The following is a 25471-nucleotide window of genomic DNA, read 5'->3' as shown; positions in this document are numbered from 1 at the left end:
CGGCGCTGGCTTTCCACAACACTGCAAAAACATGACATGTTCCCCCCTTTCTTTCTTGATGATGGTTTCCTGGGTTTGTAGTGGAGTCGAAGTCCTGTCATGTAAGTGTTTCTTTTTCCAAATTACCCCATCAAAGCGGGGCCTAGTCAGAGTGTAGATAAGTGTCTGGGGGAAAGATCCATCCATCCCAGCAGCCCCGCCACCCCTCCGCTATAGCGCTCTGCAGCCAGGCTGGCTCGACAAACAAACATCCAGTGTGTCAAAACTCCCAACTGAGAAGGGCTTCTGAGACCACAGTTTACACTCGCTAGCCCGGTGGTCTGGCTTTATGAGCAATGGTTAGTGTCATTCACACACACACAGACACACACACACACACACACTTAGACAACAAACACGCATACTCATGCATGCATTCATGCTCTCACAGACATACGCATGCGAAGAGTATGTAGCCTATACGGATGCATTTGTGCACGCAAGCACGCACGGCACGCACGCACAGAAAACCTTGGCCCTTTAAGATGAAATCTTGGATCCCGAAGGCTTTGAAAGTTAAGACGGGGTGAGGTAACACCTCCTTGCTTTCATTCTGTTTATCAAAGAGTTGACCTTACATGACTGGGGCCATGAGGTCAGATATGTTTTCTACAAGGCTATGAGGCTGACACATACTATTACAAACGTTAAAAGGCAGTGTGTGTGTGTGTGTGTGTGTCTATCTATCTGTCCATGCCAGTGTGTGTGTGTGTGTGTGTGTGTGTGTGTGTGTGGTGCATCCTGCACCTCTCCCTATGACCGCAACCCAGCTGTGTCAACACTCAAGCCCTCCACACACCCTCTCATGTCAGACTGTGTGCCAGAGAGGCAGAAAGAAATGGAGGGTGTCTATGTTATAGCCCTGAACAAAGAGCAAAGTAGATGGTCCCCTGAGAAACCTGAGAGACAGAGAGACACACAGAGAGAGAGAGAGAGAGAGAGAGAGAGAGAGAGAGAGAGAGAGAGAGAGAGAGAGAGAGAGTATAAGAGCGAATGATTATGAGACAGAGAGAGAGAGAGACAAAGATACGGAGATGGAGGGGGGGGGGGGGATTGGAGGTCAGGTCTGAGTGAAGGTAGGGGAGACACATCTGGAAAAGAGAAGGAATCAGTGGGATGAGGAGGAAATTACAGCTGCCCAACAATGATTCATTGGGGAAAATTCTATTCTCTGTCTCCCGTTCCATTCTCTCCTCCACCTCTCTTCCCCTCGCCTCCAACTCTTATATACCTAAGCACTCCCCGCCTCCCCCAAAGGAAAAAAAACCTTCCGTACTCCCTGTTCGTGTTGACTGGTCACCATGAGAAAAATGATTTCTAATCAGATGTAATATCACTTGTTGTTTCGGCGAAGCTTCAAAGACCACTTTATTTTTTAAAGATATACACTGATTGATGTCCTAACACTGATGTTCTCCCCACCCTCTCCTCTCTCTCTCTCTCTCTCTCTCTCTCTCTCTCTCTCTCTAGCGATTTGAGCATGAACAACATCAGCGAGATCCAGCCCAGAGCCTTCCACAGGCTGCACCTGCTATCGGAACTGTGAGTATTGAATCTTTCAACTCGCACTCAATTTATGAACGCCCAGCACCGCCGCTGCTCTCATGCATGACAAGAGGCAGTCAATCTCTGCACCAGCAAATATCTGTTGGGCCTCAGTGACGGGGATTGATGGCCTCTGTTCTCCCTCTGATCTCTCCTCCCGAGAAAGGTCCTCGCAAAAACAGTATAATGTGCCGAGCCGATCCAGGGACGGCTTTTGCGAAGAAGGAGGGCGGTTGCAGGGAACCCGATATTCACACAGAGATGTGGATATGGGGTCCTCGGTGTGTGTGTGTAAAGAGGCAGGTTCCTCTGCTCGGAGTCCAAAACCGCCGGAGCTCTTAGCCTCTCCCCTGGACATTGTTTCAACTGGACAGCTCTGCAGGAGCCGCGCAAAAACACACAAGACACATGGCCCCGGCCAACACAAACACACACACACACACACACACACACACACACACACACACACACACACACACACGCAATATATAGGAGAACTTGAGGACAGGGCTGGGGAACATCAGGGAGGCAAAGATTGATACGATGCTTGTTTTTGAGCAATAAGGGGGTCGGGGGCTGATGCTTCTCAGAGCACAGATGCATCAAACGAAAACGTCAAAACCCGGGGATAAACTGAGCTCTATAACTTATAGTCGAGTTACAGCTTATCTAATACATCAGCTATAGCTGTTCATCACTATGGGGCTGACCTGACCTGCTCTTTATGGATTGGACACTCACCAGAAAAAGTCTGGGGTTGGAGAAAGGGCCTGCCCCGCACATAGACACTCCCTGAGGATGCGTGTGCATTTGTGTATGTGCGTGCATGCGTGAGACGATTGATGTGTATGTATGCAGTCACATGTGTATATGTCAGCCAGCACCTCTTCATTTACTACTAAAGTCAGGCAGTCGGCCATAAAGTGTGTGTGTGTGTGTGTGTGTGTGTGTGTGTGTGTGTGTGTGTGTGTGTGTGTGTGTGTGTGTGTGTGTGTGTGCGTGCGTGCGTGCGTTTGCATATTTTGTGAGTGTGTGTGTGTGTGTGTGTGCCTGCCCAACTCCTACACGCTGGTGTGTTTGATCAGCCTTGTTTCTTTTGCTAATGCTCACAGCTGCAGCCTGTGAGGCATGAGCTAATGGTGATGAAAGTAAAATGCAGGGCCTGGATAACAGAACGGTTGACTTTGAGTCACAGTCAAACTGGAGCTGACCTCGTGTCAAGGAGAGTGGCGGTGCCATGACTCTCGATCGCCACAAGTTAAGACTCATGAAGAATAATGAAATTACTCGATTTCTTTTTGGCTCGGGAAATTAGGTTGGATTTTTTAGTAACTTAATTTATCTTAAGTTCAGCTGTAGTTAGGAGGCCAATAGAAATAGCTCATGGTTTAATGGCAGTCCCTCAGGGCTGGTGTCTATTCTGTTTTCCGTTATTGTGTGGGAAACCTTCGCTGAAAATTGCAGTTGTAATCTTGTCGATCTGATATTTTCTGCGGAAGCTTTCCCCACAATACGGATGCTGGGATTTAAGTGGTTAGCCCTGGCGTCCTTATATTGGGGCATGTCGTTATTGCCGATAATTCTCAAAAGCAGCGTAGGCCTGCATGCTTAATTCATAGTCATCGTATGGCGGTGTAGTGCAACGCAAATAGCAGATCTACTGTACAAGCTCCCAACGCACCGCGATGCGTCGTGTTGTGAGCTTGTAGATCGGCTACTTTCGCCATATATTACGTGGTTAAATACGAGTGTATACAATATGCTTTTGGAGGCGTGACTTGGACCGGGCTTGTGTTTTCTAGTTTTTGTGATCAACCAGAGACAAGTCCACTCTATAGTCTGGCTCCAGCACCCCAGAAGTTTATAGCTCCACCGATCTCTGTCTTTCTGCATCTCCCTGGCGTCCAACATCTTTATGGACAGGTTCTATTTCTTTGTAACTCATCCAAGGAGGATGTTCCTGCTATAAAGCTGTACGTTTTTATGGCCTGCTGATCGTTTCTGGAGACACGCTGAGAGGACAAATGATGTTCCAAGGCAGGAAAAAAGAAAGGCACTGATCTCCCTTTATCAAGAAGGTTTAGAATGAGTGGGAGCGTGCCAGGTTATGGTAAATGCATCATAATCACTTAAAAAAAAAAAAACCTTATAGAGCTTTAGGAAAATAAACCAAGGCTCTAAAGGCAAACATGCATGTTTGAGACAGAGAAAGAGTTTGATGTGGGTCTACAGTAGTGCTGGTTGGTATAGCGCCGAGAAAAAAGCAAAGGGCCAGGCAAGTTGTAACTGGTAGAGTGATAAAGTGTTTGATGTTAGGTTCTACCTGTCTGCCTCCCTCCTTCTCTCTCCACTCACCTTCCCTCTCAATTCTCTTAAACACCCCCCCCCCCCCCCTCGTTTCTCCAGGCTACGTCAAGCAAGACTCACTTCCTTTGATCGCTTGTCCATTTGTTTTCCCTCTTCCACACACGCGTACGCACCAAAATAGCATTTGGGTGTAGCAATCACTGCAGTCAACTGTCATTTGAAGGATTTCTTATTCCGCGTGCACGAGACAGAGCAGTACATGCAACCAACATTTCGATTACAGTTCTATCAACCCATTGAGACCTGGAACACATCTGTGTCATTTTTAGATTTGAGCTAAAAAACATTAATTTACACTTACTGTGAGCTATTCAAAAATAGCAGATATACAAGCTCATAGCACGGCACCGGGTGCCTCGCTATGAGCTTGTAGATCTGCTATTTTTGAAAAATCATATATTTTTTTGCAAATCTTTGAATATATAGTTTTAAAGCGAACATTTTTAACTCAAATCTTTGCTTCTGGGGGCCCTGGAACAAAATATTTTGAGATGGGGGTCCGTGGTCAAATACATCATTTTGAGGGTCTTTGACATGAAAAAGTTTGAGCACCACTGATATAGAAACATATTATTTTTTCGGAATACTGTTGGGATTTAGAAGACATTTGTAGAATCGGCCTCAGGTCTTAATTGGGTTAAGCGTTGCGCACGTACTGTATTCTGCACAGTAAAAATCCTCACTCCCCCAGTTTACGCAAAGGGATAATCGAAGCAGACGGGATCTTTATCACCCTGAAGGGGTTTATATCTCAATAATGACCCCGTCTATTATCCCGGGTTATCACACAGCTACTTAATACATACATGAATAAATTAAAGTAAGAATCAAAACGATTTGATTGATTTTAAAAGCGTTCCATTGCTTACTGTAATGAAATTAGTCTAGTAGTCCAATGATTTATGTCAGGTGGGTCCAGAGCAATACGGTCGGCTCTGAAAACACAGCTGGAAGTGTTGATCAAATATATGAATCAGATTGATATGAGCCAGGCGCCCTGACCAATCAGAATCAAGCATTCAACCAAGCCGTGTAATAATGTGTGCTATTAGTCCATTGGTTCTCAAACCCCCAGGGGGCGTGGGGGGGGGGGGGTTCCAGTACTGCTGTACAGTCCAATACAGCATCACGATCATTTTAACCACTTTATCCATTTACATGTTCGCTATTCAAAAATAGCTATCTATGAGCTCACAGCACGGTACTAAGTGCTTGTACATCTGCTATTTTAGTTGTTTTTTAAAAGTACTCTTTTCAGATGGGGGCCCGCGGCCAAATATATATCAATTTGGAGGTCCTTGACATGAAAAAGTTTGAGAAGCACTGTGTTAGTCGTCACGCATTTCTCTCATCCCTTTCTTAAGCCTCAGATTGTACAGCTTCGGTGTGCAGAGAGCGGTTAATGCCTTTGAACTTCAAACAAGGCGACTGAATTAACTCTTAAAGGCAGGTACCAAATCTCAGCAGGCTAAACTCCCCCTTTGATACGCAACAGCAGCATTATAACCGATAATTGATAATAAAGACGTAAGTGTTCTTCACCCCTCCCTCCAGCTCCTCGGTTTCTCTCTGCATTACACCACTCTCCCTCTCTCTCTCTCTCTCTCCTTCTCAGCCCATTGATCTCAGATCCCTCTCATTAAGTCTCCAATTACGGCTTTGATCAGCGTGGGCCGACTAACTAAACACAAATACGCACAAACCCCCGGCAAGCCACTGTCAGTCAGACAGACAGCACGGAGACACTGTGCAGAGCGGTGAAAGGGAGAGGGGAGGAGAAAAGGGTGGCGGAGGGGGGGCGGTGAGGTAGACAAGGTGTCTGTTGATTAATGAGAGGGCAGTAATGCAATGCCCGGTACTCAGGTATAGAGCCTGTTCGCCTGACTACTTATCTCATCTGAAATATCAAAGACTCTGAAAACTCACTCCGATATCAAAGATGTACTGTACCGTCTATTACATGGTCTAGAAGAGTCTTACAGCTCGGAACTAGCAAAACGCCGAAGGGCGTGGTTGCTTGTCACCCTATCACCCGGCCTAACCCCCCCCCCTGAGCCCTTCCTGCAAAACACGGGTTTTACAAGGCGTCAGTGCTTTTCCAAACCATCATCAATATCAAAGTCTGTGTACCTCGTACCTCCGGAGCTCACGTTTCAAAAAAGACGTCTGTCTTACTTTGCCCCCCCCCTCTGGCGCTCGCTCCTTCACCGCTCACCGCTACATCCCGCGGAAGGTTATCTCATCATTATCCACAGCCATCACTCACCCCGTAAACACAAGAGTTGCAGTTCAGAGACCTTTCAAACGTGACCTGAAGGAGGAGGAGGCACGGACATCTCACTCCATCTTTCAAAGGGTTTATATATCTGTGCTGCATCTATACCCCCCCCTTTTGATGCGCGTCAGCTGGAAGCTTAACTTCAGCTTACGTAAAGTGCACGGGCCGAGGGGTCAAGTTCTCTTGGTTGAACGGGGGGGGGCCTTATCGTCCCAACAATATCCACCACGTCTGGAATATGCAGCATGAGATAAGAGGTTCTTCTCCCCAACACAGTGACTGAGAGAACTCTATCTGGCACTCTCTCTGACACGCAAAATAAGCCGGGGGAAGGATAGAGAAAGAGGATACACAGAGGTGAGCCTGAAGCCAGCGCTAACCCTGCTCCTCTTCCTTCTTTTTTTGCGATAAGATTGTCTGCTGATATAGGCCAAGCCAATGACGTAATAGGTGAGGGTTTTAGCGGGTCACATTATTGGCTGTCCTGGTACGCCAGGTGCACAGCACAGCTGGAACTGTCTGGACCCATTAAGGAATGATGCTCTTCTATACTGTGTGCTGCCAGCATTTCATTTCCTTTCTCTTGGTCTCCATCTGTATGTGAGCATCTCTTACACCCCCCCCCCCCCTCTCTCTCTCTCTCTCTCTTCCTCTCCCTCTCTCTCTCTCTCTTTTACACACACACCTTTGAGGATGTCTATATATTACTCCAGTAATTTCAAAGGTTAACACCAGGTTAAGTAGTTGACCTTTGGGGAGGACCTCTGAGGGGACTAGTGGGTTAGCATTTCTATTGATGGACTGAGGGTGACAAAGGTTGCTCACACACACACACACACACACACACACACACATGAATGCACGCGCATGCACACACACACACACACGGGCGCGCACGCAAGGACACGCACGTACACACACGCACACACACGCACACACACACACACACACACACACACACACACACACACACACACACACACACACACACACACACACACACACACACACACACACACACACACACACACACACACACACACACACACACACACACACACACACACACACACACATCCCCTCTGTCTGATAAGACCCCTGTTTCTTCTAGTCTTCTTTCATCATGGGGCCTAATCAGCAGTAGAAAGACCAACACACATCAACTGTCCTGGCCCTCCTCCTCCTCCTACACCAACCACCATAACCCTGTATCTCTCTCTACCTGAGAGAGATGCTATCCCCCCACAAAACGTGGCGTTCTTCTAGCTTCTCTTCTCTTTGCCTCTCTTTGTTTATTAGTCCAGGGCAATGGGACATGGTGATACATGGAGTAATCAGCAGCTGCCATGCTTCACTAAAGCCCTCATTCTCCACGGACGGCGAGGTGGCCTCACCTCCGTTACCGACACCACGCCCGTCTCCGTCTCCTCCGCTCCCCCGGCACGCTTTCAAAAACTCAAGTGGGCCCTCTGTTATTTCACCCATGAGTCAACTCAATAGAGGCCGGAGTTATGTCGGGAGTTTGTCATTTATATTTAGACCCGAGAGAATCCCAACGGGGCGATTTTTTAACCGTCCTCCCTCCAAGTCAATTTGGGGAAGCGTTTTTTTGGAACCGCTGCTTGTCAAGAGCGAGGCGCCGTTCACAGGAATGAGATTGATGTGGAAAGACTCGGAGGTTGAGTGCGGAACATTCACTCATACAGTATGTACACACATTCACACACACGCACATAAATACACAGAGACACTGATATCATGGAAATATTGGGTCAGTGGCAACTGTTGGTGTTCTACTGATGCCTATCAAGGACGTCTGAACGTTTCTTTTCCTCCTTTTATTTTTTCTCCTCAATACACGCTCCTCCATCTTCGCTTTCGACATAATTATCCTTTTGACAAACAAAGCCCGCAAGATACATGATTCTGCTCTGATGCCGTTTTGGCTCTAATGGTGCAACTAATAGAGAAAGGCTGGTTGGCAGTAGGATATGCAGATCGTACCGTGGCCTTAACTACACTGTTTGTTTTCTAAAACTCTAAATTATTGGCCCTTCTATTTCCCCCACAGAAAAGGCATTTATTTTTCTTTAGCGCTACCTGTATCTATTTTCCGTCCCGTGCATCTGTAACTAATCATTGGATTTGAATTTAAAAAAGAAGGCACTTGAGGGTCTTTGCAGACGGAGGCTTAGATCTATTTTACTGGTGTCAGGACCTCAGCAAGGCCTATTGAAACTGTTACCTCTGGAAAAGTAGCTCTTGAAACGGTCCCCAGTGTCTAGCTTGCGCAATAGCGGAAACTGAATTTGTATTGAAGTAGCAGGCATATCATCCTCGGAGGGGCAACAAATGGGCTTTATGCAGGCCTACTTATGAGTGAAAGTCGGAGGCATCTTTGAAATAGTTTAGGCCTTATCACATGCTCAGATCCCGCAAAACACCAGATCTTTTAAGCTCTCTCGTTATTTTGGAGTAAAAAAAACATAAATACGGGGATTTGTGGGGCCAAAGTACGGCAGTCAATACCATGCAATTCCTGAGTCATCTGTGTCTTCCATCTTCAGTGAAATCTATATTGAGACATCATGTGGTGTGCAGTCAACGTCTGTTTGACTGCGTTTTGACTGTGGTTTGAGAACCATGACTAAATGGCCTCACAATGGCTTGGATGATGTTCAAATCAGTTTATATTCTACTCTCTACATGTGTGCGTGCGTGTGTGTGTGTGCGTGTGTGTGTGTGTGTGTGTGTGTGTGTGTGTGTGTGTGTGTGTGTGTGTGTGTGTGTGTGTGTGTGTGTGTGTGTGTGTGTGTGTGTGTGTGTGTGTGTGTGTGTGTGTGTGTGTGTGTGTATATGTGTGTGTGTGTGCGCGTGTGTGTGTGTGAGTGAGTGTTTCTATATACGAGTTTGTTGCGAGATAGATACAAGCTCTATAAGACTTCTAAACCGAGCTGTAGTGTGAGATTTGGCAGGCGCGGTTGGGGTTGAGTGGTCCACCACCGCACACAGTAATAAGAGCGAGACATGTTGACATGAGTATCAGATGTCAGAGGCAGCCCGCTGGGAGCCCATAGTCCTTGGCCATCTGGGTGATAGTGGGTTGGCAAGCCCATGAAGGCCCTTTTATAAAGATATGCTGGCAGCCTGGCACTGATGTAAGCGCTCAGCGTGAGGTAGGGCTGCTCAGCGCGCGGCTGACATGCCAGACACGTGTCACCTTAGTGGTTTGGCGGGTGTCGTGCATTGTAGAGCTTGTAGATCTGCTATTTTCAGTGCGTGACACCGGCAATGTGACTATGTGTAAGTGTAAACCAGGCTGTAGAAGACTAGTGTGCAGCAATGGTTCTCAAACTTTTACTTTTCAAGGTCTCCCCCCTTAACTCTGACAGTATGCAAATTAAACCTTGTGTATACTGTCAGAGTTACAGACTTGTAAGGGTCAATTTAGACGCTCCTAAAGGAACCCAGAGAGTCCCTGGAATCCACTATGAGAATCACTGCTATACATATGAATATGAATGAGCTGATTTCCATGGTGTGTAGGTGTGCACTATGAGAGAGAGGGTATTATGTGCATGAAGGTGTGTGTGTGTGCAAGAAGGAGTGTGTGTGTGTGTGTGTGTGTGTGTGTGTGTGTGTGTGTGTGTGTGTGTGTGTGTGTGTGTGTGTGTGTGTGTGTGTGTGTGTGTGTGTGTGTGTGTGTGTGTGTGTGCGTGCGCACGCACGCGCGCGCACACACGCACACACACACACACACATGCGTGCGTGCATGTGTTTAACAGAAGTGGGTGGTCTTGAGCTGTGAAGACCCAATCTGTGTTTAAACTGCGCTTCCAGCTTGTGACCTTGAGAGTTGCGCCGTTGGACTGAACGTTATTTATTTGGACGTCTTATACACACACACACAAAATGACCATTAGGTGCTGTGTTTGATAAACAAACTGATTGGATTGCTGGTGTGTTATATGTGTGTGGTTTTCTCTCCCTCGTTCTCCTCGAGGCCCCCACGAACCGGCCCAATTTGCCTCAAGGACAGGGCAAATAGCACACACGTAGGCACACACACACACGCACGCTGTCCACATGCTGCCGCCCGCAGCCACATGCCTTCACACATACGTGCATAGATATCTAAATAAAAACACAAGTGTGTGCACACGCAGACTTTCACATCGCACTGCACTTGTTGACCTAATCTCATTCTTAATCAATTCACTCTTTACTCACTCATCATCAAGAGCTTTCGGTGCTGGGTAGAGTTTCGGAGAGAGCGCTTCTGGCCAATTCGCGACCACATTTGAGGGGAATAGAATATTGTTATTTGCATACTGGCCTAACGCTAACCCCTGCAGCAAAAGAAACCAAAAGGATGAAGTCATTATAGGACTTCACTCCAGGACCTTAGATCGAAGCAAAGGACAAAGTTCTCTTGTGAGACTTATGAATTTTTTTGTGCTCATGCTTAAATTTCATTTCTGTCTTTTGTTCTTTTTGCTCACTCTTTTGTGCTCTCTCTCTCTCTCTCTCTCTCTCTGCACACGCTTTCTTAGGCGTATCTCAGGGAACCAGCTGAGATATATCTCGGGCCATGCTCTCCAGGGTCTCCACAACCTCAAAGTTCTGTAAGTAACCTCCCCACCGCTCCCCCCCCCCCCCCCCCCCCCCCACCTCCACCCCAGTCCTGCTATGGTTCAAACCCCATCCCTGGTGGGTTGTTCCACTCCATCCGTATGGAGGGGGGTTGCGTCTGCCTTGAATAAAACACACAGGCCACGCATCATTAACTGCAGTTAAAGTTTATGAGCTGGGGGAGACCTGCCCTGCATGCAGTTCCTATGCTTCCAAATAAGCCCTATTTAAGGAGTGCGCACGCACGCGGACACACACACACACACACACACACACACACACACACACACACACACACACACACACACACACACACACACACACACACACACACACACACACACACACACACACACACACACACACACACACACACACACACACAGGTGTAATTCAGGGACCTCCCAGCCACACCACCCACAGAGATTAGAACAAGTGACAAAAATTTCACTCACACAGCCCATTCAAAGCTGCACTCTTAACACCCCATTTTAAACATTTTACATAGTCTGCCTCTGGCTTTATGATCCACTGCCACCAAAAACCTGCTGCTCGCTCAAGTCAGTCGCCGTGTGGAAAAGCCAGGAACGTAACCACAAAAAAAAAGGGGGGAAAAAAGTAATCACAAGTAGGTTTTCCTTAACGATAGGCTGGGCCTCTAATGAGGGAACGGGACGTTCCCGAACGACCGTGGGCAACCATAGTTCTGGTGTGGGCGCATGACATGAGTATCAAAAAATACACTTTCATGAGCTTGGGTGTTAAGGGCACGATGCGAGATTTCTCAATTTGGTCCGGGCTGGGCTTGAAAAGATCCTAAGAAGCCATGCCATAGAATACAAACTTAGCTAGAGACTTGAGGTTTGCAATTTGAGGAAATCTGGGGGATTACCAAGCGTTTTGACTTGATCTTCTTTCACCTTGTGTTGTGAAACCCTCCAAGGGCTTTAAGACAGAAATGAGGGAACCAGTCCTGGACTATTATGTCATTACTGGGAAAAGGACACACGTAATTCACATATGAAGGCACACACACACATGTAGTCACACACTAAAAGACGCTTATATGCGCAGAGCACACAGTCTGTGTGACCTGAGAGTGGCTGAACTGTTGGTATCCTTCCTCAATATATTAGCTCCGATTCCCCCTTGTGTCAAACTGAAATGTATCACACTGACCCTGTGTGGAGCAGTAGTGGGAAAAGTACTGACATTTTTTACTTAAGTAAAAGTATCAATACGGCAATGTAGAAATACTCTGTCACAAGTAAAAGTCCGGTATTTTAAATTTACTTGAGCAAAAGTACGGCATCACAATATACTTAAAGTACTAAAAGTAAAAGTTCTCATTATGCAGAATGTCCAAGTTCAATATACAAATCTTTTGAAAATAGCAGATCTACACGCTTGCTAGCGTGAGCTTGCAAATCGGCTATTTTCAAATAGCCGAAGTATACAGTATATATATGGCTAAAGTGGTTAACTAGTAACTGAAGTGTTCAAATAATTATAGTGGAGTAAAAGTACAATATTTGCCACTGAGATGCAGTGGAGTAGAAGTCAAAGTACAGAAAATTGGAAATACTCCAGTAAAGTAAAAATACCTCAAAACTGTACTTAAGTAAAGTACTTGAGTAGAACAACCAGGAAAATGGTCCTCACAATGTCACACACACACACGCACAGACACACACACACACACACACACGCACACACACACACGCACGCACAACCAAGGTTATGAACCCTGAGTCGGGCTCCCTGAGGCTGCCTTTAAGGGATTTCTTTGAAACAAGAACAGATAGAATTCACCGTATTCATCATGTCGTCATCACCCCCCCCCCCCCGCCATCCCATAGGAGGCTTCACCCCAAACCCCTTTAAAAACCAGAGCGCTCCTTTTTTCTCTCCCCTCCTAGAGCTACAAGAAATCACTGTAAATTACACAGACAGACAGGGTCAATAGAGACACACTGGGAAAGAGAAATGTGTAATATGGCGAAAGAAAGGAGCAAAGACACGATCGGGACGACTGTATTAGCACCTTTGTATAACCATCACTTGACAATAGACCAGGGGTCTTCAACAGGGCGTCCTCAGAGTTACTCCCGGGGGTCCGCCAAATCTTTGTGATGGCGGACCCCCGGGAGATCTATAGTTTCTACAAGCGCAATAGCAGATCTACAATAGCAGATCTACAAGCGCACGCTGCGAGGCGTTGTTGTAGATCGGCTATTTTCGACAAAGAGGTTTGGCGTAGGAGCAAATCAAGTGCCAAGTATTGAAGATTTAAGTGATTAATTGTCTGAAATGAACAAAAAACATGAATTTACACAACACTGATAGTCATGAAGCTATATATGACATCTATGAAAATCTGTTAATCTATGGAATCTATGAAAAACGTTGAATAGACAATTGCATTAGCTCTTCAAAGTGATTACAAGTGGGGGGGGGGTCCCTTGTACTGTTAGAAATATGTGGATTTCTGGAAATAAGGGATGTCTCAGTGACATATTATTGTGAATGCTCACCTGGTACGAGCACATGCCACATAAATAATGCCCTTCCCACAGCTGGCCCGGGTTCGAATCCCAACTGAGGCCCTTTATTGCGTCATACCGTCTTTCTATCCCACCTTTCCCGTCTCTCTCACTGTCACTATCAGAATTAATGGAGAGATAAATCTTTTAAAAAAATAGCAATCGGGATCCACATGGGATCAGCGCGGCTCCAAAGTGGATCTCAGACTTCATGTGGCCAGTCTGGCCAGTCCTGACACAAAACACACACACACACACACACACACACACACACACACACACACACACACACACACACACACACACACACACACACACACACACACACACACACACACACACACACACACACACACACACACACACACACACACAAATCATCTTATAGACGGCTAACCTCCTGCAGAGCCACGCCATAAAAACATAAATCATAAAAAAATATGTCTTCAAAATGTCATCGGTGTGGGTGCACCGGTATCCAAACAGATAGTAACAGAACGCATGCCCTTCAGTTTCTTGCCTCTCTGCTGTCCTCAAGATAAAGCAAAGACAACACATCAATGGACTTTTGTCGTGACCTGTTGGGTTACACAAACTGTGAGACGTCAGGACTGTTTCACACACATAAGAAAATGTTGAATTGCAATAATAACCGCACTGTGTGTGAGCTAAGGCATTTCAATGCCATGACACACACGCACGCACGCACGCGCGCACGCACACACACACACACACACACACACATTTATATTACTATACTTGAGAGGACATCAGCATTTCGTGAATTACATTGTTTTAAAAATGTTAAATTTTTAACCTTAAATCCGCTATTTTCGGTGTACAACAGCGGCATGCAACTTAGTATAAATCAGGCCTCCCAAACTCCAACCCCAACCCCTAAAACTAACCTCTAAATGTCTAACCCTAACCCCAACTCCAACCTGAACCCAATTGTAAGCCTAACTCCCCAAATCATTTTAAACCATTAAACAAACACATTTTTCTTGTGAGCGCCAGGAAAATCGTCCTTCTCACAGTGTACATTTCTCAAATTCTGCTATTCTTGAGGGGACATTTGGCCCTCACAAGTATAGTAATAGACACACACACACACACACACACACACACACACACACACACACACACACACACACACACACACACACACACACACACACACACACACACACACACACACACACACACACACACACACACACACACACACACACACACACACACACAATGCTTTGGTGGTTGTGGCACCATGATGCCACGATAAAGACATAACGGTGCTGCTGTGACCGAAACACTGGCGACTGTACGCCTCATGCTCTGATGTCAGACGACTCGCCGTGATAAAAACTTGAAAGAGACAGAGAGAGAGAGAGAGAAAGAGAGAGGGTGGGAGAGGAAAGAGAGAGAGGTATTGTTTGCTCCCCACTTCCTCCTCATTTATTTTTTGCTCTTTTTTTTTGCTCCATTCTTTAGAGAATGACATCAGCAGCCCACCCAAGGAGCTTCTCTTTCCCCTCTTTCTCCGTTCCTCTACCCTTCTTTCTCTCTCTCTCTGGTTCTCTTCAAGAGGCTCACTGGCCCTTCTCCTTTCTTGTGTCAAATTTCCCCATAACGAGGAATTATTTGTTCTGCCTGATGTGAGCGCGCATAAACATAAACACACTCTGTACCTATGTTCATCCCATAAGGACCCCCTCGACAACGAGATGATGCATCTCAAGGGGTTTATCCTTCTGATAAAAGGTACATTATTACATATACTGTAGCACTATGTACCTCTACCCAGAGACACTATACACACTGAACCTACAGTATTTACTAGGGATGTTTGATATTGACTTTTTTGCCGATATTCCGATATTGTCCAACTCTTAATTTCCGATTCCGATATCAACCGATACCGATATATGCATGCTTTTTCACCAAAAGACAACTAATTGTCAGGTAACATCACATATTATCTAATAAAATAAAATAGCTATAATATCAATATAGTATCTAATATGATATAATACAGTGATGTTGTCCCAGGACTCACACTAAGATTAGTGCCACTAATCTTAGATTAGATGTTGGCCATTATAGGCCTATTTGACAGTGCAAAAGCATAATTGCCTTGATGCATATAACATTAACGAGCGTCAGCTGGACACACACACACACACACACACACACACACACACACACACACACACACACACACACACACACACACACACACACACACACACACACACACACACACACACACACACACACACACACACACACACACACACTTGCTTATGGCAGTCCATCGTTGTCGATGATGACTTCATATCTCCCAGGGCAAAGGGGGGTTTTCAGCGCTTGGTGCGCTCGTGCCACCTCATGTGGCTGTGTAGACCAATTGCTGATCCACACACTTTTCCACACGTGGGGCAGGTGTGTGTTGAACCTGGTTGGACAGTCCTTGCAGCACGCTCATGCCGCTGTCTGCGCTTCTCTGCACGTCTCAGGGATGTCTTCTCCTCCAGGTGGGAGACACCTGAGAGGCAGGAGCACACACACACACACACACACACACACACACACACACTGTGATTATGGTAAACTCCCATTTGATATCACACACACCTGACCATACAGTAAGAACATCTGTAACTTTCACTAGCCCCCCCCCCAAAAAAATTATTGTTCCATGACCAAATACATATCATTTTGCGGGTCCTTGACATGGAAAAGTTGGAGCACCACTGGTATAGCAACTAAAACATTTTTAGATACGTATTTAGCCGCAGACACCAATCTCAAAATGTTTTGTTCCAGGGACCCCCCAGAATCAAAGATTTGAGGTACAAATGTTGACTTAAAACACAGTTTTGCAAAAAAAACGAGATTTTGAAAAAAAAATACGGCCAATGAGCTTGTAGATCTGCTATTTTTGAATAGCCAAAGAAATCTAAAATGACACAGATGTGTTCCCGGTCTTAATGGATTAATAACCCCTTTGTTCATTATGATTAAGCAAGGTAAACACATACATCAAATGCAGAGAGACAGTGTAGTGCCTCGGTAAACTAGGATCACAGGTAAACCAAGAACCTAGCATCAGTCTAAACAACAATACTGTACATAATAACCTTTACATTGAAACTATAGGATACCAGGTAAACAATGAACCTAGCATCTGTCTTAATAACATGCCATTTAAATTGCAGTACAATTTTAACATTGTGGTCAAGTCTAAGTAACAAAAACGCTGAGAACAAATGACCACGGTATGTCTGCATGGTCATCATCTAGGTCAGGGGTCTTCAAGCTTTTCAGGCCAGGGACCCCCAAACTGATGGGTAGATGGAGCAGGGACCCCCTACCTCGTAGGGTAGGGGGGGCTACCACATATATTGTATATTTATGTATAAAATTGTGTTTTATATTGCCTGCTCCTACGCACCTGCCCCAGTAGGTGTGCAAAATAAAAATGTTCTACAAAATATGTATAAACATACCATGTTATTGTGCATCCATTTATCTGTTTGCTATGGATTCATGTTATGTTTAAAGACAATTTGACATTTGGGGGAAAAAAAGAAAAAAAAATGTTTTTTTTTTCAAACAAAAATATTGTTTAATCAAACAACAATTTCGCGGACCCCCTGCAGTACCTCCGCGGACCCCCTAGGGGTCACGGACCCCCTGTTGAAGACCTCTGATCTAGGTTAAGTGTCAGTGCTATATACCTCTTATATATTCACCTCTATATTTTTTCCTTTCAGGATGCTGCAAAATAACCAGCTAGAGAAACTGCCTGATGACGCCACATGGGACCTGCCCAATCTTCTCTCCCTGTGAGTCACGCACACACAAGCACACGCACACGCACAACAGGAAAATCCACAGTGCGTCCCCTATCCACAAGTTTCCTAGGGCATTGTGGGCATCACTTCCTGTCGATTTGATCACTGAAACCTCATCAAATCGACAGGAAGTGATGCCCACAATGCCCCCCTAGGAAACTTGTGGATAAGCCCAGTGTATAGTTTGTCGTACAACAAAGATGGACCCTTACGGATGGACCCTTGCTGCCTGGGTCCAATTTCACGCTCTCAGAGTTACATTCAAACGCTGAGAATGTTGCAGTGCAATTTCTCTCAATAAACCCACCAGCCAGGGAATAAACCCCACCCCCCCCGTGCCCCATCCACCCACGTCTCGACCCCAACCGACCGCCACACACTAAAAACGTATAGAGCACCACTGACATACAACAGACTGTAACCCATCATGGTCTGCCACAAGTGGGCTTCTGCTTCTTTTTGCCTTGAAAGCCATGAAGTAGATGTACTGTAAGCTGCATGCACACAGGCATGACCCAACCGAAAACGGCCGAACCTACAAGCATACAACGCGTCGACACGCTGTATGCTCGTAGATCGGACGTTTTCGCCGCGTGACACCGGCCCGGCGTGCAACGAAAGTACATCAAGCCCTTTGAGAGTGAAGGGATGCAAGCTGACTGACTATATCAGAACGGCCGTTCTCCTGGCAGCATCTGGAAGCCATGAGGGAAACAGCAGAGCAGACACTGCAGGGCCAGGGAGAGCATCTCCAATGAGCTGTGAAACAACCCCATTTTCCATCAATTCCCCCTTCTTCTCCTCCTCTCTTCCTCCTCTGCTCCCCTCTCCTCTCCTGTGCTGTGCTTTCCTCCATCTCTCTCTCCCTCTCTCTCTTTCTCTCTCTCCCACCACCCACACCGCTATCCCCTTGGCTAATGAGAGTGTTTGATGGCCTAATTGTCTCATCTGCAGGGTCAGCGTGTACGTGCGTGCGTGCGTGCGTGCGTGCGTGCGTGTGTGTGCAGACCACCTCGTCTGCGACTCCTCACCCAAACCCGCCTCCACTCAGCGCTGCAGTATACCACACACAGACATACTCCATTCCTGTTTTCCAAAATTAATAATTCCCCCCCTGTAAACATCCGCAAGGTCATTTTCTCCATCATTCACACACACACACACACACACACACACACACACACACACACACACACACACACACACACACACACACACACACACATACACACACACACACACACACACACACACACACACACACACACACGATTGTTGATGTTTTCACAGAGGCAGGACATGACAAAGTAATCCCTCTGCCACCAACAGCGCACGCACACACATACTGTACATACATGAAGCATACACACACAATCAAACAGGGCACGTGAAATTGTGCTCTGTGGTTAAAAAAGCATCGGATAGTTTTGCCTCGCTAATGGCTATCTCATCTTGACTGCATGTGAGTGTATGCGTGTGTGTGGTCTCTCTCCTCTCGATCCTCGCTCAACGAGAATGTCTCAGGTGATGAAACACACACGCGTGCACACGCACGCACGCACGCACGCACACACACACTCAGAGACAGTGCAGAGACGCACCTTGTCATTACAGTAATGATAAGCCCAGCGGAGGAGGATTACTGGAAAGGCTTTGGAGAGAGAAGCTTGTCGGCGCCTCACACTGACATGAAACACACCAGGTGAACAGAGAACGGAGACAGAGGAACAGAGAGAAAGAGAGCACGAGAGAGAATGACAGAGAGAATACAGTATACCACCTGACTCATCTCTTTTTCTTACCGAGGTTTAAATTGATATAATTTCTTAATAGTGTATAGAGAATGCTTTGTGCTGAATCAACAAGGAATTGCTACACTGCCCTGTATGCACCACAACAAGGCCTAAACTTGAGTTCATCTTGCTACGGTACCCAGGCTCGTTAAAGAAATGTCAGGGCTCACTACCAGAGATGCATTATAATCTGAGTTCCACAGCGGAATCCAAGCCAACGTAACCTCGTTCTGAAACAATAGCGGTGAAACTCGGTCTTCATAAGTTTCCCCCCGTGCATAACGTTTTGACCATCTGCTCGCAGGAAACCAGTGGAGTAAAAATCCAGAAATCTGCTGGATCGTTTCGCACAGAGACTCCCTCTCTCCCTCTCTCTCTCTCTTTCACTCACTTCTCTTTCTGAAAATCGGGACCTCGGGCTTTGATGTGACAGACAGGAAATAGCTGTTGCTTTATTGGCTTCTGTGGAATGTTCCTGGTTCCGTTTGTACCTTCTATGGGCCCTGGCAGGTCCACCCAGAGGATTCATTATTATTCCGCCCGAGAGAGCGGTCCAGAATGTTGCGGGGCCTTTCCGCCGCTTTCATCCTGAACTCTGGGTCAGGGACAAACAATGTCCACAGGTAGAGTGCACACCGCGGCGGAGGACACACAAGGATGCCAGCTTTAACGCATGGACTCAAGAAGTCCACGTGCAGAGTATGCGAACGAGATGAAAATGTTTGTGCTTCACTGCGTGCACGCGTACTCTCACACGCGCACGCACGTACGTATGCGTGCGTGCGCATCTGTCGGTGTATATAGTTGCCTCTCCTGATGGAAGATATCCCCAGGGGTAGAGCCCAGGGTTCACAGTTCAAGTTCAGATTTCACTTTGATGATGCTGTTTGTTTGGGGGGAGTCTCCAAGGGGGGACTCGGAGGCCGCGGAGGAGCCAAAGGGGGGGGGGGCGACGGAATCAAAGAAACTCAAGCGAGCGGGGAAGATTGATATGGGAGGATGTTTGGAAGAGGACCGAGGAGTTACACCTGCTTTACGCTCGGTCGCACGGCGGTGCCGCACTCCGGAAACGGCCGATCTACAAGCTCCCAACGGATAGATCGGCGGCTTTCGGGCGTGCGACCCCAGGCGCAAACCGAGTAAGGAGGGTCGCGAAAGGCAAAAAGGGGGTTAGCAGCAGAGCGACTGCAAGCGAGGCGAGAAGCGCATCAATGAAGATGTTAGAAACAAAGTGAGTGCGAGAGAAAGGGCCCGAGGGAGGGAGGGAGGGAGAGAGGGAGAGAGGGAGAGAGGGAGAGAGGGAGGGAGACGAATGAATGAGTGCCAAAGGCCGAGGAAAGAAGAATAGGGTGGAGGAAGTGGTCCCGGACTGTCAACTCTGCCCTGAAGGGATCATTCATCACTATGGACAGTGTGTGTTTTCTGCTGTGTGTGTGTGTGTGTGTGTGTGTGTGTGTGTGTGTGTGGGGGTGTGTGTGTGTGTGTGTGTCGACATACACACACACACACACACACACACACACACACACACACACACACACACATTGCCTCTGGGCTGTGTGGACACTGAGGGGTACAAGGGGACAAAGGGTAGTTGGGTCGCATGCTTGAAGGGATGGAAGCAGGAGGAGACGAAGGGGGCTGCATGGCAGCAAGAGGGAAAAAAAAGTATTTTTTTCTTTTTTTTTCAACCAGATGAAAGCAGCCGCGTGTTTGTTGACACTGGAGAGGCATTTGTCTGAGTAGTGGAAACATCAAGGTCCGCTGGAGATGGAGAGACTCGGAGGAAGGAAGGAAGGGAGGAAGGAAGAAGAGATGGACGGAGGGAGGGATGGATAAGGAGTGGTGGTAGAGGAGGGGAACGTTTACACAACAACATAAGCAGAATTTAAGAATGGGAAGATACGGTAGAGAGGAGCGTAAGACGGTCACACTGATCGAGCGTGTGAGGGTGTGTGTGTGTGTGTGTGTGTGTGTGTGTGTGTGTGTGCATTCGTTTCCTTGATCTTACATTTCAGACGTGTCTGTGCTAGCAGAGCTATACATAGCTTAATTAGCTTGAGTGTAAATCATAATGAAGAGGTTCTACAAGAGCATCAAAGCGGGAGGATAAAAAGTGTTATTCTCTTAATCACCTTCCTGTAAGCTAAGGCGTGCACTGCCACGGCTCACAGACACTCCTGCATGCGTACACGCACAGTCGCACACACCCCGCGTAAATACACAGAGCAATTTCGCAATTGTCTGACTAAACCCCCCCCTCTCCTCCCCCCCTCCTTTCTTCTCCTCTTGCCTCCTCTCCGCTCACCTCCTCAAGTGCTCCTGTCGCTATCCCTTTCCTCTCCGCTCCTCCCTTAAAACCCATCAAGACCTGAGGCCGATTCTACAAATGTCTTCTAAATCCTAACAGTTTTCTGCAAAACTTATGTTGCTATATCAGTGGTTCTCAAAACGTTTTCATGTCAAGGACCCCCAAATGATATGTATTCGGCCACCGACCCCACATCTCAAAATACTTTGTTCCAGGGACCCCCCAGAAGCAAAGATTTGAGTAAAAAAGAAATCCCTTTAAAAATATATATATTCAAAGGTTCGCACATATTTTCAAAAATAGCAGATCTACAAGCTCTCATAGCACGGCACGAAGTGACGCACTACATTGAATGGGTTAACAAACTCCCTCTCGTCTCCTCTCTGCAGGCGTCTGGACGCCAACCTGTTGACCGAGGTTCCGGCGGGCGCCTTCAGAGGCGTGCGCTCTCTGAGGCACCTGTGGCTGGACGACAACTCCCTGACGGAGATCCCCGTGTCGGCCCTGGACTCCCTGCCGTCCCTGCAGGCCATGACCCTGGCCCTCAACAAGATCACACACATCCCCGACCACGCCTTCACCAACCTCTCCGCCCTTGTCGTGCTGTAAGTGACATGTCGTGTTCTTTTGTCGTTCGCGGTGGTTTTGTGGTTTTCTACACAAGAGCCTTCAGCGGCTTCCCTTTCATCGACTTTATAAGATCAGCTGTCACGATTCCCCCATGGGGGAGGTTTGTCCTCTAGTCTAGAGTTTAACCCATCCTAACCTGTTAGGATGTGGGGTAAGCCACTGAGCAATGCCACCCGTGACCAACTATCCCAGCCTGGATGATGTGTTGTTTTTTTAATAAGGCGTTAATAAGGCATAGCAAATATCAATGGGATTGGTATTTAAGAGAGTCAAAGAGATAAGTGCCTGCAATACGCTCATACCTGTCGAACTACTTCTCCAAAGTGAGTGACACCCACAGCCACAACACTATAGAGGGAGCAACCATGATCTGGTGCCACCCAAATTTAGAACAAACATTGGAAAATTCTCATTCTACTACTCTGTCCTGCCCCTGTCACCATCCATTAAAGGATGTGTAACACTGGTTTCTTTAAAAAATCAGGAGACGGAGGTAAATGTAATTTTCCCATCTCTTTTGTACATACAGTACAGTTTTTGTATTTGTTGATGAAATGTATTATTGTGTTGATTTTTAAGCTACATAGGACCACAATGGAAACAAGTCCCCAGGACTTTTTTTTGTGTTATCCTTTAAGCCTTAAAGTATTCAATCAATATTCAATCAACAAGGGCTCACCGGTAGTTGACTGAAGTGAATAGTTTGTTCTAGTCTCTCTCCACTGTCCAGCTTATAAAAAAACTAATAAGACTTAAAAAGGGAAAGAAAGGAAGACAAACACGTATTTACATTTTGAGCAGACGCTCTTAATCCAGAGCGATTTACAGTAAACAAGGTAAACACAAGGTAATACATCAAATGCATGGAGACGGCGTAGTGCCTCAGTAATCTAGGATCAACCAAGAACCTATCATCAGTCTAAACATTATAATATGAAAAAAATAATAATATGTACATTGAACTCAAACTATACAAACTATAGCATGCCAGGTCAACAAATGAACGTGGCATCTGTCTAAATAACATGCTAAAACTAAATTACAATTATTATTTGACATCTGTACCCTTTTTCTAGTCACCTTCATAATAACCATATCCAGAGCATGGGGGAGAGATGCTTTGAGGGTCTACAGAGTCTGGAGACACTGTGAGTATATATGTGAATTGTGGACATGCGCGCATGGACGCGCGCGCACACACACGCACGCACACACACACACACACGCACACACACACACACACACACACACACACACACACACACACACACACACACACACACAGAGTGCTGCAGTAGTTCCATTTCATATTGTGAAATGACTACCTTTTCTGTTTCCCCAAACATCAAGCCAGTCACCATGATGAGAGAGTATCAGAAAGTATCAACAGCCAATCGGTGTGTCAGTGTTTAGACCAATCACATTGCCTTACCATAACCCTAAGATAAACAGTGAACTAACAGAAAGATAACCTCAAGAAGAGTAATATAAACACATGGGACAGCCATCGGCTCAGTTATATTGTGGGTGAGACCAATTTTCACAAGTGTGTGTGTGTGTGTGTGTGTGTGTGTGTGTGTGTGTGTGTGTGTGCATGTGCGTGTGTGTGTGTGTGTGTGTGAGAGTGCGTACGCGTGTGCGTTTAGGGGCGTTGGATTACGTTAAATTCATGTCTTATTTATGGAGCGTATACCTAGAATAATGAACCGCAATTGATATGGCTAAATGATATAAAATCCTGATTAACATCCCAGTAATTCCAGGCAGGTGCTTTAAGGCTGCACAAAACCGCAGCTATCTAATGACGGATTGGAATGCGAAGATGAAAAATTCCCCTTTGATTAACTCAAAGCAACATCAACAGATTCCTCCCCTGTTTTGTAAGAGTAATCAACCGAGGTCAAATTCAGCTCAACTCGACTAGAAAGGAGCCGTTCGACTGGATACGTGCCGTAACCTTGTTTTGCTCTGATCCTAAACCTTGTACCGTACCAACAGTTATAAGGTCACGGCTGAAAAGAGGGAGAGAGATGAAGAGAGGAGCAGAAAGAGAGGGAGAGGGGGAGACAGGGAGAGAGAGAGAGAGAGAGAGAGAGAGAGAGAAGGAAAGCGAGAAAAAGTGACAGAGAGAATGTCTACAGGCTGATTTATACTTTGTCGTATATGACGGAGTATAAAATTAAGCATACCGCTGCCGTATTCATGGTGGTCTGGTGGCCACACCGTTTCTGACACATGTTGTTTAACAGCCTGCTGAAGTGTAAGAAAATGACGTGTTCCCTTTTATGAGCGTGTGCGTGCGTGCGCACGCGCGCCGGGTGCTCATGCGTGCATTTTGCCTGTGTATACGCCGGACGCACACGTGTGCGTTCCCTGCCCGGCGCGAACGCACACACGCACGCGTCAAACCCTGCTTTAAAACTCTATCTAAAAGACATTATGTCCATGCTGGGAAACGTGAGAGAACGGGGTGATGGGTCCTGGATGATGTAGAGGGATGGGGGAAGAGAATGAGAAGAAAATAGGGCTGGAGCTCCCTGTACTAGAACTGTGGTTCTCAAATATTTTCATGTCAAGGACCCCCTACATTTGTACAACATGTATTTGCCACAGACCCTCCATCTGAAAAGATTGTAGAAGATTTGTGTTTAAAAGTTTCTAAATTATTCCAAATATTTTTTCTAAATGTTTCGAAAATATTTATTTTCAAAAGAAGTTAAAAGTGCCTGCCCCTGGAACCCGGGACCCCCCACTTTGAGAGCCACTGGACTAGAATAGCGTGTTAAAAGTCACCATCGCTTTGGTGGAGAGAGAGTTGAGAGAGATGAGTTGGCGGGATAGGATGACAGGTGTCACAGACGTGGTGATTCTGTTGGTATGAGGGGGTTAATCTCACACACTGCAGCCTCGCTCAGGAGAAACATGAGAGGCCATCTGATGCATATGCCCCCCCCCCCAACCCATACTCACACACACACTTGTATTATAAAATCATTAACGTGAGGGGAGCAGTGTCCAGGAAGTTGTTGGAAAATGTAATGGGATACACAAACAAGGCAGGGACATAAACAGGCAGGCGGACATTTAAATACTCAATTATATAATTGCTCAGACGCACGTACTGTAGTGTATGCAGGCACGCATGGCATGTTTAGGTGCAGCTAAAAACATGCACACGCAAACACTCAGGCTCACATATACTCGCGCTCGCGCAGGCGTGTGCGCGAGCACACGCGCCTGCGCACAGAGACAAGAGATAAACCTTGGTGCCTCCTGTACCGTACGATGGCTGTGTCCGCCATAGCAACGGCTGTTTTGATCCGCCCTGTTGCCGCGACATCAGCGTGTTTTCTGAGAAGCTAATAGGAGACAGACCATAATAATCAGGTCGGTGCAGCTAAGGTCAAGGGTCAACGCCACGCTCTACAGCTGTCAGCCTCATACAGGAGACAGGAAACTGCGTATACTGTATACTA

General features: G+C 46.5%; 1 protein-coding gene across 1 annotated transcript in view; it reads left to right on the top strand.

Moving 5' to 3' along the window:
- The window catches only part of lgr6 (leucine-rich repeat containing G protein-coupled receptor 6), a 68616-nt gene that overhangs the window by 27692 nt on the left and 15453 nt on the right, over window positions 1-25471 (top strand). The window contains exons 2-6 of the mRNA XM_080444388.1: window positions 1510-1581; window positions 10783-10854; window positions 17181-17252; window positions 21755-21970; window positions 23072-23143. Coding sequence (XP_080300514.1) covers window positions 1510-1581; window positions 10783-10854; window positions 17181-17252; window positions 21755-21970; window positions 23072-23143 — 504 coding nt within the window. The remainder of the gene's footprint in view (window positions 1-1509; window positions 1582-10782; window positions 10855-17180; window positions 17253-21754; window positions 21971-23071; window positions 23144-25471) is intronic.

Source organism: Gymnoscopelus braueri, assembly GCF_963280865.1.
Source record: "Gymnoscopelus braueri genome assembly, chromosome: 12".
Lineage (NCBI taxonomy): Eukaryota > Metazoa > Chordata > Actinopteri > Myctophiformes > Myctophidae > Gymnoscopelus > Gymnoscopelus braueri.
This window is presented reverse-complemented; position numbering and strand designations above follow the sequence as displayed.